The sequence below is a fragment of the Rousettus aegyptiacus genome, unplaced genomic scaffold (genome assembly GCF_014176215.1).
Source record: "Rousettus aegyptiacus isolate mRouAeg1 unplaced genomic scaffold, mRouAeg1.p scaffold_m13_p_17, whole genome shotgun sequence".
In the NCBI taxonomy this organism is placed as follows: Eukaryota; Metazoa; Chordata; class Mammalia; order Chiroptera; family Pteropodidae; genus Rousettus; species Rousettus aegyptiacus.
This window is the reverse complement of record NW_023416292.1, coordinates 32,539,187-32,552,858: the sequence shown is the minus strand read 5'-3', so window position 1 is coordinate 32,552,858 and position 13,672 is coordinate 32,539,187. Positions and strand designations below refer to the sequence as shown.

Genomic DNA, 13,672 nt, shown 5'->3' with positions numbered 1-13,672 from the left:
TTCTAGTATATAACACAGAAAAATACCTGGAGAAATACATACAAAGGTGTTAATGGGAGTTTTCTAGGATTGTAGGATTATAAATGTCTAGCTTCTTTATTGCTTATCTGCATTTTCTAATTTTCTAAAATAAACATATTACTTTTATAATTAATTTTTTAAATTTTAATGAATGATCATGGATTGACAACCTAAAATAGAATGGCATCTTTTATTTACTAGTTGGAAAATTTACCTAGCAAGAATTTAGGATTAAATATCACCTATAGTCCTGATCAACCTTCAAGTATAACGTAGTATTTACTGTATAGAATTTATCCACCTAACAATGGTATTTCTCACATGCTTCAACTAATTCAGCATTAAGACAGATACTCCAAAAAATCCTATTACTACACCTGGGAAGAACAAGTTCAATAAGCTTTACGGTAAAAATTTACCTAGTATAATATGTATTTATATGATAGCTGTAGTACTCTATACAAAATTATTCTCAAGAAAATATTTAAAGTGCAAGTTAAAGACTTTAAAGTGCATAGATACCAAATGACTTTCATTCTCTTTAATACTTGCTTTTAAACAACAAAAAGAAAACCTTTTGCAAATATAACTTGTAATTAAACTGAGAACATTTACCAAAATATACATGTAATCAGATTATTTAAATTGACAAAAAAGTAATCTTTTATTCTACATACAACTAAATGTTTGAGAATTCATTAAAACACTTAGTAACAGTCATTTATATTTCTTACCAAATAAAATTAATCGAAATACTTTCCCCAGTCAGTAATTTAGGCAATTCTCCCAAGTAATTAAATGTTAATGCCATTAAATATAAAGGTTAGACCAATTTTAAAAATCATCTAATTACCCTCTGCTAAACGTTTTAGCAATTTCACAGAAAAAAAAATATTTCTCTGAATAGATCCTGTTATTTTAAACTTCAGAGGAGGTACTGGTATGCAGAAGATGAATTGTGACCTAGATCTGCCACTGAAATGAACACCAAGGAGCTGCCCTGATTGTAACACATTTTCTATATTACTATCAGATTACCAATGGCATTTCTCACATGGCCAAGTCTCTATGGGTTTTATTCCAAAACTCATTTATATAAGAACCATTCAACTAGTCCAACTGGGTCCATCTCAAAAAAAAAAAAAAAAACACTGTATAAAGAAAAAGATCTTAAATTGATTGTAATCTCATAGTTCCGTATGATAAAAATGGAAAATATGAAATAAATTTCAGTAATCTACTCACTAATCCTGTTTTTCTTATTTAAGGCTGACATACAGAAAGTTCATTTTTGTTTATAGACAAATTTGAGACAACTTATGTCACACTAGCTAATGAATTTCCATAAATAGACAAAATTTATTTCTGAATTATTGTGGCGGCAGTTAATCAAGAATGGCGTACATACAGTTATTAAAAGATTATTACAGTAAGCCATGACTGCTTTATGAGAATGATACTGAGGTTGCCTTACCTTAAATTTAAAACGTTATTTAAAAGTCATTGTCTTTGCAATATAAAAGATTCAAATCAATGTTTTACACCTTAAACTTACACAATGTTATATGTCAACTATATCTCAATTTTTTTAAAAAGTCAATATCTAAAGTCTTCAGAATCTTTCCATTTCTGATAGAATAGGTTAGTTTTCCAAAAGAGAATGTATTCAAGACCAACTATATTTAAGTAAAAATAAAAAATAAAAATAAATTTAAACAATTTTAATGTTTGTCAATTTGAAAAAAATGAAACTGTGATGAAACTTTAAAAATAATGTATTCAGGAAGTACCATCTGAATATTTCCCTGTACTGCAAAATCTAAAACTTTGCAATAGTTCTTTTATAGAACAAGAACAAGTTACACTATGATAAAGGAAAGCTCTCACATATTCAAACTCTGATACTAAATCTAAAGATAAGTAATTCTACAGAGGAAGATACAAACATTAATCTGAGAAATTGCTAGCTGTCTTAAAAAAGGTCATTATAACTAGATTAATACATACTATCAATAAAATCCTCATATGTGCTAATATTATCAATTATCAAATATAATTTAATATTGCTATTGAGAGTTTTCATTAATGCAAAAAAATTAGCTTTCCACATTACAAAACGTTAATCATAACACTATTCTTAGGCTTGAATCAGAGAACTGAAAAAAGTATATCTTCGATCCCTAAAAATCATGGTGGATAAGCAAAACAGTTGCTTTAATATTTTATTCATCATAATAAAAAGACTAAACTTTTCTGAAAAAAAATTATTAAGTTCTTCTGATTCCATATAAAAACCTCACTAAAAACTAAAAACTGCTCATTTTGAAGCACATTATTTTAGTAAAGCATTGTACGTTTATGACATTGTCTTACTTTAACCGCATCCCCCGCTCCACATTATGGAGATTAAGAGTGGCTGGCTGGATTTGAATTCCTGTCCTAGCAGTATTACCTTTTTTTCCAAATTAATTTCTCTGTACTGTATTTCTCATTGGTAAATGGAAGGAAATAATAGTAATTCCTCATAAAGTCAGTGTGCAGAGTAAAAGAAACAAAGTACAGAAAGTATTTTGAATCGTCCTAGAACCCAATACATGTTTACCACTACAATCACCTGAAAACAGATCATTGCAGAGGCGATGGAGTGTGTTTAGGAGCAGGTGTTTTACAGTTAGAAAAACAGGTTAATGTCCCAGCTCCACTGCTTACTCAAATCTCTGGACAAGTTCATAAACCTCTATAAACTTGTTTTCTCATCTTAAAACGTTATCAACACCAATTTCTATCTCAGAGTTATCATAAGGATTAACTGAGACAATAAATGTAAGGCCTTCATCACAGTATTCTCACCATCTTTAATATTATTTTAATAATATTCGATAACATTTCTTGAAATTGGCAATAACTCTTGATATCAAAACTAAAGCTAGAATTACCAATCTAGGGTACAATGTATTGTACCATAACAGAAACACATAAAAAGGCAAAAAAAAAAAAAATCTCTGAAAGAGGGAAGAAAACTACTATTTACCAAATGTCTACTAGGAATCATGTTATCTCATTTTAATCTTCGAATCTTTTTACAGAGAAGAAAACAGAGCTTTAAACAAGACATGTTACTCATATTAGGTCACAAAGCTAGCAGATGACAACAGATTCAAATTCTTACCTGTCTGACTCTAAAATAAACTCTTAAATACACTCCACTCCACTGTGTTTCTGTCTTCTCTATCAACTACACTCTACAACAGTCCTGCTAGATCAGCTAAAATTGTCTAGTTAAATTCACAGACTTGAGGCGTCTTAGAAGAATCTCCAATAAAGGGAGCATTATGTCAACGAAGATTTTACTGGGTGCCGACTACAGGATAATTCCGCGTGATGTTATGTTATGCAGAAGATGGCATTATGTCATACCAAATTTCCAGGCCCTAAAGGCTTTTTTGCCTCTTTCTGGTTGAGCATGAAAAAATACCAGTCCCCAAAGTTGTTGCTCTGTTAAATGAGATTATCTGTTTATTTCAGTTCTCTGTATAATCTCAAAATAATTCCACTCTTATCAACAAAACAATTAACTATGTCTGGATTTAAAATTCCTGCCAATAGCTTTTGACACAGAAAATTTCAATTGTCTGATTTTGGGACACTCCCTGCGACCAAGCTGGGCAGTTGATCAAAGATGAAAAAACTGTAAGCAAAGGAGACTGACTCACACACGAACACACATGAGCCATCCTGTTATTTAATGACACTGAAGAGAAATATGAGGATAGACTTCCCCCTTTCCTTTTTCAACAAATAGTACCAAAATCATAAATGTAACAAAGAATAATTAAAAAGAAGTATTACTTCCTTTGATGTTTTTTTTGGAGGAAGTTAGTCTCTTCTACTCTTATAATGAGCAATAAGAGGGAGAGAAAAATTTTAAGATTTCAAAAGGCATAAGTAACTGTCAGGTTAATTAAGACTCAAGCCTGTTGCTTATGAGAAATAAAAAAAACATTTTTGTATCTCTATCACTTAATAATTAGAAATTTCAAGTATGTCACTTCAAAGATCCTTCATTTCTCATTTTACAGATGAAGCAAGTTTACCTTAGCATTTACAGATTAAAACTTTTGTTTCAACTATTTATGAGCGACTCCAAAGGTCTGGAATCCAAATTTTGTGATTAACCTATACATGAGTCCGGATTGAATACTGCTGGGCTGCGGGCAGGAACACATCTCTTAGCTGAGTGATCTACCTCGGCAATCAGAAAACTTTCTAAAAAGAGCCAGAGAGCAATCTCTGTGGGCTATATGGTCTGTCTCAACTGCTCTGCTCCACTGCTGTAGCACAAAAGCTGCCACGGACAAAAAATTTGAATGAGCAGAGTGATGTTCTCATAAAACTTTATTTCTGGACACTGAATCTGAATTTCATGATTTTCACCATTTATGGGCTTTTTCCCAACCATTTAAAATATAAAAACCATTCTTAGCTCACAGGTGGCACAACAATAGGTCATGGGACTGATTTTTGACAAAGGTGCAAGAGTAATTCAATGGAGGAAGAACAGCCTTTCTTCCAACGAAAGGTGCTGGAGCTATCGATAGGCAAAAAAAAAAAAAAAAAAAAAAAAAAAAAAGAACCTCAACCTGAACCTCACGCCTTCTCCAAAATCAGCTCAAATGGATCACATATTCAAATGTAAAAGTTAAAATGAGAAAACCTTTTTTTTTGAGGGGGGGACAAGAAAATCTTTGGGATCTAGGTCTTCGGACTTTAGCCATGACACTAAAAACATGATTCATAAAAAGGAAAAAAAAATCAATAAACTGGACTTCGACAAAATTTAAAACTTTTGCTCTGTGAAAGACAGCTAACAGTATGGAATGACAAGCAGCAGAATGGGAGAAAATATCTGTGAACCACATAAATGACAAAGGACTCATATCTGTAGTACATGAAGAATTCTCTAAACTTTTACTCAGTAAAAAAATACTACTCAGTGATGAAAAGGAGTGAGCTACTGATACAATAACTTGCAAGGATCTCAAGGACATCATGCTGAGTGGAAAAAATATCTCAGATGACATACTTCCCTATTAATCCATATATACATATACGTGTATATATACACACACACACATATGTGTGTATCTATATTCCATATATATACATATATACATACTTCCCTATTATTCCACACACACACACACACACACTTAACATTCTCAAAATGATGAAATTACAGAGCTGGAGAACAGGTTAGTGGCTGCTACGAGTTAGGGAAGGTGGGGAGACATAAGAGATGCCTAAGACTATGAATGGATTACACCTAGGGGATCTTCCTGGTGATAGGATAATTATGTATCTGGCTTATAGCAGTGGTTAAACTAATCTAAAAGTACATACACACTATTGTAACAATATCAATTTCCTGGTGTTGAGATACAAGTTATGTAAGATGTGTAACCACATGGGGAAACTAGTGAAGAGTAACAATCCCTCTGTACTATTTTTGCAATTTCTTGTGAATAATTATCTCAAAATAAAAAGTTGAAGGAGTTTCTGAAAATCTAATATGGGAAGGGAAAACAAAGCTCTGCAAATAAGAGTGCAGCCACCCTCCCTATTAATCTTAAGAGTTGTTTCAGGTACCAAGTGTGATAAAATAACAAAAGGCAGTTGTAATAGTGCCTAGTATCAGCCACACTGTTTTAAGTGCTTCCCACGTATTGCCCCATTTAAACCACACAACAACCTTATGATAGAAACACCACAACTCATTCAACAAACAGGAAAAGTGAAGCTGAGAGGAGGTTAAAGTAATTTGCCCACCATCACACAGTTAAGTGGTAGAGCTACAATTTAAACTCAGGTTGACTCCAGAGGCATGTCTCCTGCATCATACCAGGGTAACAAGTATAAAGATGCTCAGCGGGGAAAAAAAATAAAATGTATCCAAAGAGTGTGCAAAAGCCTAGATTAAACAAGTCTGAACCAGGTTATTTTCTGTAGGGTTCTCAGAACTGCTAAAATGCCGGGGTGTGTCACATATCTAGAAGGCTTTTAGGGTTTTTCCCTAGCGTATCTGCCCGGGGAGACAGCCTTCTTCCCTTTATAATATACAATGGATTCAACAGTCTCTCATTCAAAAGCTAAAATGTTTAGACTTATTGTGCTGATCATTTTGCAATATGTACAAATAGTGAATCATTACGTTGTACACTTGAAACTAATGTTTATATTATTTAGATGTTAATTATATCTCAATTTTAAACAAGCTTAAATGATCTTAATCCACTTCTCTTCTTCACATATTGGCAAACTACAAATGTTTCGAGCTGTGCTCTCCAACATGGTAACCACTAGCCAAGAGGAACTATTTAAGTATAAATTAATTATGATTAAATAAAATAGAAAATTCAGTCTCTAGGTCACACTAGACACATTTCAAGTCTCCAAGATTTGTTTCAAGGGACACATGTGACTAATGGCCACCACACTGCATGGCACAGACACAGGACATTTCTATCACTGGAGAAAGTTCTGCTGGACAGCACTGGTTAAATGTTTGTTTTTGTTTGTTTTTTAAAGAACACAGGACCTGTGAAATCTTCAGCGAGAAGCACATTGTGAATTATTATTAGGCATGTAGCTGCCACTATCACATGTAATTGCCACTATCCTCGTATAAAAGGAAGGCTAGGTCAGAATTTCCTGATGGGGCTGGCTACTGGCACTCTGATGCCAAGGAAAAGGGTAAGCAAAGAAGTGGGAAAAATAAATAGGAAAAAAGAGAAAGCAGCACCATGCAGCTGGTGTGGAACTTGAACTTGGTCTGGGTTCTACTCCCTATTACGTCAAAGATTCATTATTTTTTTAAATATTTGTACTTGGTACTAATTTGGGGCCTTGGTTTCCACTTCTACTACACGAATTTGAACTGGACGATCTCTAAGATTCCCTCTAGCTCTATGCAGTTAACAAACACACGTGCATGCACACACACGAAATGAGGTGAGAAATAAAGGTAATAATAAAACAGAGCAAGATAATTGCATATTGACGGTGGAAACTGGCACTCCTGTCAGGTTGACACAAGTCCTACCAAAGGAAGAAAGATTTAATTTAATAAATACTTACTGAGCAATTGTCTGCAATAAATTGTACTATTTGAAAGTAGCACGAAAAAAAAAAAATTGATTAGCCCTAAGTCAAGACCAAATATGTGAAGGAATCCAAGACTCACAAAACTTTATAAACTGAAATACTGGTTCATTAACATGTAATAACCTAACTGGCCCAGTACTGAGAAACACAGAGATACAATATTGAGGAGATACGACTAACAAATTATATAAAATCTTATACAAAGTACAAACACATGGCATAATCAGAATTCACAGCCCCTCCCGCTTCTACAGCGACTGTAAATAATGCTACAGGTACTTGGAACTAGGAAGACATCAATCTGGGCCTACCTAATTTCTCTAAACCCAGGCTTAATTAAGTAGTTCCACATTTTCTGAATTAAATATTCTTGACTTTGGCGAAGGTTATTGGAATTAAATAAACTCCCAATTTGTTGTGTGCCAGACAAAATGAAATGCAACTGGAATTCCTGCTTCTACCATCTACTACTGGCAGAGTTGGTCCCAGTTACCAGGATCAAAGGGAAGACACAACTTTCCCCATCCCTTTTCGGAGAATTAAGATCTAACGTGAAAATTACAACTTAGTTTAACCTCCAGACAAAAAAGAAACGGAGATAAACTGCGTTTGATAATTTACCTTGCAGAAACTAAGGCAACCAGTGAGTCTTACTAACCTCTCTAAAAATTCAAACTCGTTAAAGCCCCAAAACATGCCCGTGAAGATTCTGGAGCGGAGGAGAGTGAATATTTAAGCTTTCCATCAAGGAAAACAAGAAAAAAAGCATTTTAGCGAGAAGCCTTTACTCCAGAAGGGCAGTTTTTAATACCCCACCTACTAGTCCCACACCAAGGACCCGCAAGGCGCGGAAACCCTGTTGATTTTGAAAACGTCGGAAAAACCTTGGGGAGTGGGGGCGGGGGGCTGGTGAGAGGGTTAGTTGGTAACTGACAGCTCGGCCTGGAAGCCTGAAGCCTCAAGTAGGTCAGGCTGTGTCAACGGTTTGAAATGCGGAGCCCACCCCAGTGGGCTTTGGAGAGTGGGGCGGCATGAGGTGAGCGGGGCTTCGGCGTCGTTCGGCGCTAAAGGGGCGGGATATCCCTACTAAGACCTAGACAGAGCCCAAGCTCGGCCAGTTCGCCTGCTCTCACCTCTTTTGGGGGCCTTCATCAGAGGCACCCCTCCGGTCCTCTCGCCGTTTTCCTGCTTGTCCTTGTGCTTGAGATCGCCCGGAACGCAGGCGCCGGGGTCGCCATCGGAGCCGCGGTGGTGATGGTGCTTGTGCCGCTCCTTGTGGCCCTTATGCTTGGGCCCGGCCGCGCTCACCGTCAGGGGCGAGAAGGTGAAGAGGGCCGAGGTGCCCGGGGCCGGGAGCGGGGCGGCGACGGGCGGCCCGGCGGGCGCCAGCGAAGGCGGCGGCGGAGGCGGCAGGAGCAGAGGCTCCACAGGGCCCGGGATGGTCGGGGCTGCATTCGTCGGCGGCAGCGGCCCGGGATGTTGGCGGCTGCGACGCCGCCGGTGAGGGGGAGCGAGAGGGGGGTCCTGGCTCGGCCGCCCCCGCTTCTCCTGAGCCCCCCCACTGCTCGCTCGGCGCTGCCGCTTCACTCCCCGCGGCGAGACCCCAGCGTGGGGTTTCTCCTTGCCCTCTTTGTCCGGCTCCTCCTGCGCCGCCACCGCCCGTACTACGCGCACCGCTCCGACCTGCGCAGCCATTTCACCCACAAACACACATTTAAATGGCCCGACCGCCCCCCCGTCCGCGCACCGCGCAAGCGCCGTCCGCGCACGGCCCGCTGGGCACTGGAGTCTCTGCCCGGCCCTCTGCGGCTCGGCGGAGCGGGCTCCGGGGCCGAGCATGCCGGAAGCGGCCGTTCGCAGCGCCTCTCCGCAGGCCGCGCCGCCCGGCCTCTATTGTACAGCGCCCCGGGCCGCGCGGGGCCTCATGGGAGCGGTAGTTCCGCCGCGCCCCGCGCCGCCCGCCTGGCCGCCGGAGTGCAGCGGCCGAGCGCGAGCGTGCGCCGAGTCACGCTCCGGGCTGCGACGCAACCGCCGCTGGGCGGAGAGTTGCCGCCAACCGCCTTAACGGCCGAAACAATGTTAATGGCCTTCCGAGTCTGGCGGCGCGTTCCCATTATCATCTTCCTGTTCCCCTTCGTCATTTTATGCGGGGTTGGCGGTCTCCATAGTTACTTTTAAATTGCACATTTCCTCTCCTAACCTTTGTGAGGTAAAAGAATCTCCGGCCTTTTTACCCTTGAACAAGCGATGAGATGAAGAGGAAAAGGGAACCCATCAATATGTAAAATGAGGGCGATTTTGCATAAAAATCTAGTGGGGCTGCAGTCCAGAAGTGTTTTGAACCTTCCCGTGGGCATTGCCATGGTTACAAGAACAGGCGTAGCAGGGCAGGTGCAGGAACTGGCTGGGAGCCGGGGGAGCGCCGCCCCTCTAACGCCTGGAAGGGTAGAGCCAGTCTTTTATTTTGAACACGTCCCTACGGTTAGAGGGGAAAAAAAAAAAAAAAAAAAAAAAAAAAACCTAGATGGAAAGCCATGTTTTAAACTTTTTAAAAAGCTGTTTTAAACTAAGTATAAGGTTGCATAAATTTTAGAAGTGTGTCTACCAGAGAGCACTCCCCAAATCGTCACTGTTCAAAGTTTCTGCTCAGATATTCATTGTCAATTTCATCGTCACTTCAAATTTTACCTGATTTTTTTAAAAGTATATTTGGTCCTTGATAAAAAATATTTGGAAATAATTGATTATGATGAAGTACGCAGATAAAATTTCTAGTTTGATACCACTAGTGCCTGGAGAAGTATTCAGCTAAATGAACACTAAAGTTATTAAAAAAAAAAAAAAAAGTTTATTGAGCATGTATTGTGTACATTGCACTACAATAAACAATATTTCATCCAATTTGCATCTTCATTTGGCTTCCTAATGAAAAATATTGAGAACAATTGCTGTTTAAGTACTTCATACTTCTAAAAGTTATAAACTTTTTTAAGTTAAACCAGAAGAACTTGGAGGCATCCTTTGTAATACCCACTAATTTGTTACATAAAATTAGATTTGAAAGATCGGATAGTCTTAAAATATGGTAGATCCTTATTCGTGTAGGACAAATGTTTAAACTACTGGTACCTCTGATTGATGGAGTATAAGTTGCACATGTTTATATAGAAACTTTGAAGTGAAGAAAATGATACCAAAAGATAGCTAGTATTATTCTAGATTTGGTAATTGAATGACTTTAACATTTATTAGGAATGTAATTAAACATCTTGTTAGTTATATACAAATAAAAAATGATTGCAGTAATTATTTACATATTATAGTCTCTTAAATATAACTACAGTTTTTCACATTTTGGAATATATGCAAGGTATACTTCTTTTAGGCAAAAATAACTCCCAGGGAATAATCACTCTCACAAGCAGTGATCTTATACTGCAACCACCAAATAAGATTTTTTAAAACACTTTTTATAGTTAATCCTGGCAATGAAGACTTTTAATTGCGATCCAATTCTTACAAATCTTTTAAAGTTTATATTTATGTAGAAAAGTAAAGTTTAATAAAAATAACTCCTCAAAATGGAAAATTCGTCCATTCTAAATTTTTTCATACAGCATTCTCTACATAAGCTCAAATGACAAATTCTTTTTTGCAGTTTCCAATCCACTGTAAATGAGATTAAACATAAAACTTCTGGCACTTATTTGCATATTGCTTTTCTTTTTTTTTTTTTTTGAAAGTTAGCTATTGTAGCTTTTATTGTTGATTTTGTTTGTTACAAAAAGTATTGCTTTTCTTTTAAAAGCTATTAACACATTACCACATCTTCATTGTTGTTACCATGAATACAGAGCACATATCTTAGCTGTATTCTAGCCATTTCATTTGCAGATGCATTTTCAGCCTATAGTCCCAAGCTGTGTTAAATATTCCAACTTGCTGGTGGCTTCCTTGGTCCTTTGGGTTTTGAAAAACGATTTGCAAAACCTGGGAACAAAAATAAAATTGAGGGTGAAAAAGGGGAAGGGTTTAGAAGTACAAATTGTCAGTTATTAAAAAAAAATCATGGGGATGTAAAGTACAGCACTGGGAATATAGTCAATAATATTGTAATAATTATATATGGAGCCAGATGGGTACTAGACTTATCAGGGTGATGACTTCATAAGTTATGTAAATGTCTAATCATTATGTTGTATACCTAAAACTAACATAATATTGAATGTCAACTGTAATGGAAAATTTAAAGTTTTTTAAATTGAATGAAAAAAAAGACGATACTTGAATATTAGAGTGTACTGTAATATATACAAATCCATGGATTTTCCCCAAAGGTTAGGCGAGTATCTTTATCAATTTAGTAACAGATTGTAAAGATATTATAGTAATTAATGCTTAAATGACAACAATAGAATACTAATAACATTTTAAATTTGTAGCACACTTACAAATTTAATAATGCTAATAATTATATAAAGAACCCTAGTTATTTTAGCCTTTGGTAATTGAGTATATAGTATCCTTTCACAACTTTGTTGAGATACTATTGACATATAACATGTAAGTTTAAGGTTATAACATAATGATCTGATACACTTACATATGTAATTGTGAAATGATTACCACATTAACGTTATTTAACACCTCCATTCCCTCAATTGTGATTACATTTAAGATTTACTCTCTTAGCAACTTCCAAGTATATAATAAAGTACTATTAATTATAGTTGCCATGCTGTATATTAGATGCTCAGAACTTGCTCATCTTCTAACTGGAAGTTTATACCCTTTGCCAACATTTCTCCTTTTCCCCCACCCTCACCCATGGCAACCACCATTCTAATCTGTATTTCTATGAGTTCAGCTTTTTTAGATTCCACATCTAAGTAAGAACACGCAGTATTTGTCTTTCTCTATCTTACTTATTTCACTTAGTATAATGCCCTCGAGGTCCATCCATGTTGTCACAAAAGACAAGATTTCCTTCTTTTTTATGGCTGAATAATATTTACATATATAACTTTTCTTTATCTGTTTTCTTTATCAATTCATCTGTCAATGGACACTTGGGTTGTTTCTCTGTCTTGGCTATTGCAAATAATGCTGCAACTAACATGAGGTGCAGTCATCTCTTCTGAGATAATGATTTCATTTCCTTCGGATATATACCCAGAAGTGGGATTGCTGGATCATACGGTAATTCTATTTTTAATATTTTGAGGAACTTCTATACAGTTTTCTATAATGGCTGCACAAATTTACATCTCCATCAACAAGGGTTCTCCTTTCTCCACAGCTTCTCTACCACTTGGCTCTTGTTTTTTTAACAATGGCCATTATAACAGGTGTGAGGTGATAACTAGCTGTGATTTCTATTTGCATTTCAGAATTGGCAAGTTTCAATTTCAGAAAAATAAGCACTTTTTAAATAATAGTGCTTTATAAAATTATTGTATTAAATCTAGTTATGTTTCTGCTTCAATCCAGAAAGCCCTCAATTTGCTAAGAGATTATGTTTGAAAAGCTTAGAAAAAAATAAAGTGATAAACAATCCTGAAAAACTAAGTATGTAGTTAATCATTTACGTCTCTCCCTCAAACACTCCTCCCCGACCTGGCCCAAAGAAAGAAGATGAGAAAATTTTCCGCAACCAATGAAGGCTATTTCTGAGTACTTTCAAAATATGTCAAGGTTGATGACATTGGTTCTTTATCGGTTCAGCAATATATTTGATGGAGGTATATTTTTAAGGTACTCTTATACCTAGGAACTTTAGAAGTTCAAATTGATCAATAAAAGATTTGAAATACAAAAGGAAAACAGAACAGAAAACTCAAAGTTTATCCTATACCTTTAATTTCATCATCTTACAAAATTGTATTATATACTTTGCAGAACTGCTGAAAGCATCAGATGAGGTATTTGTAAAAGCATTCAGAACAATACCTGACACACAGTAGTAACTACCCCAAGTATTGCTTGCATCTGAACCTTCCAAAAAACTATACCAGAACTGGAAGAAAAGGAGGAAAAGAAGATAAAAACAAGAAACCCACTAAAATTTAAAAGTGATGGTAAAAAAAAAATGCAGAAGGGGCATACAACCTAGTTCAAATACATTTTACTCCTCTGAGTAGCAAAAAAAGAGAAAATATTTTAGGTTAAATAGTTTCACACAATAGTCACAAAATCACCCATTAGTCCAGATAGCTTGATTGGAACCCAGCCAGACTGAGAATAGAACATAATATGCAAGGACTAAGTATCTGCAATTTGAAGAATACATACGTTCAGTCTTTTTCACTCATCAAATCTCAATAGTTTAGAACAGTAGTGGGCTACCTTTTTTTTGCATATAGGCTAATTCAAGAAAAATTAAAATGTTTATAAGCCACTAATTTTTTTCATTCAGATTTAAATACTTTTTTGATTAAAATCTCCTTACAATTTATGTTTCCTCCTTTATAAGAGAGAGCCAATGAGAAAG

At 36.5% G+C, this 13,672-nt stretch overlaps 2 protein-coding genes across 5 annotated transcripts in view; both read right to left on the bottom strand.

Annotated features, from left to right (window-relative positions):
• Positions 1–9,079, bottom strand: part of RSBN1 (round spermatid basic protein 1) — a 37,105-nt gene extending 28,026 nt beyond the window's left edge. Inside the window, exon 1 of the mRNA XM_016124352.2 lies at positions 8,316–9,079. Coding sequence (XP_015979838.2) covers positions 8,316–9,021 — 706 coding nt within the window. The 5' untranslated portion in view covers positions 9,022–9,079. The remainder of the gene's footprint in view (positions 1–8,315) is intronic.
• Positions 9,080–10,905: 1,826 nt separating this feature from the next.
• PTPN22 (protein tyrosine phosphatase non-receptor type 22) overlaps positions 10,906–13,672 on the bottom strand; it is a 37,205-nt gene continuing 34,438 nt past the window's right edge. For all 4 annotated transcript variants that reach the window (XM_016124353.2, XM_016124355.2, XM_016124354.2 and 1 more), the window contains one exon: positions 10,906–11,172. In XM_016124353.2, the coding sequence (XP_015979839.2) occupies positions 11,108–11,172 (65 nt within the window). In that variant the 3' untranslated portion in view covers positions 10,906–11,107. The remainder of the gene's footprint in view (positions 11,173–13,672) is intronic.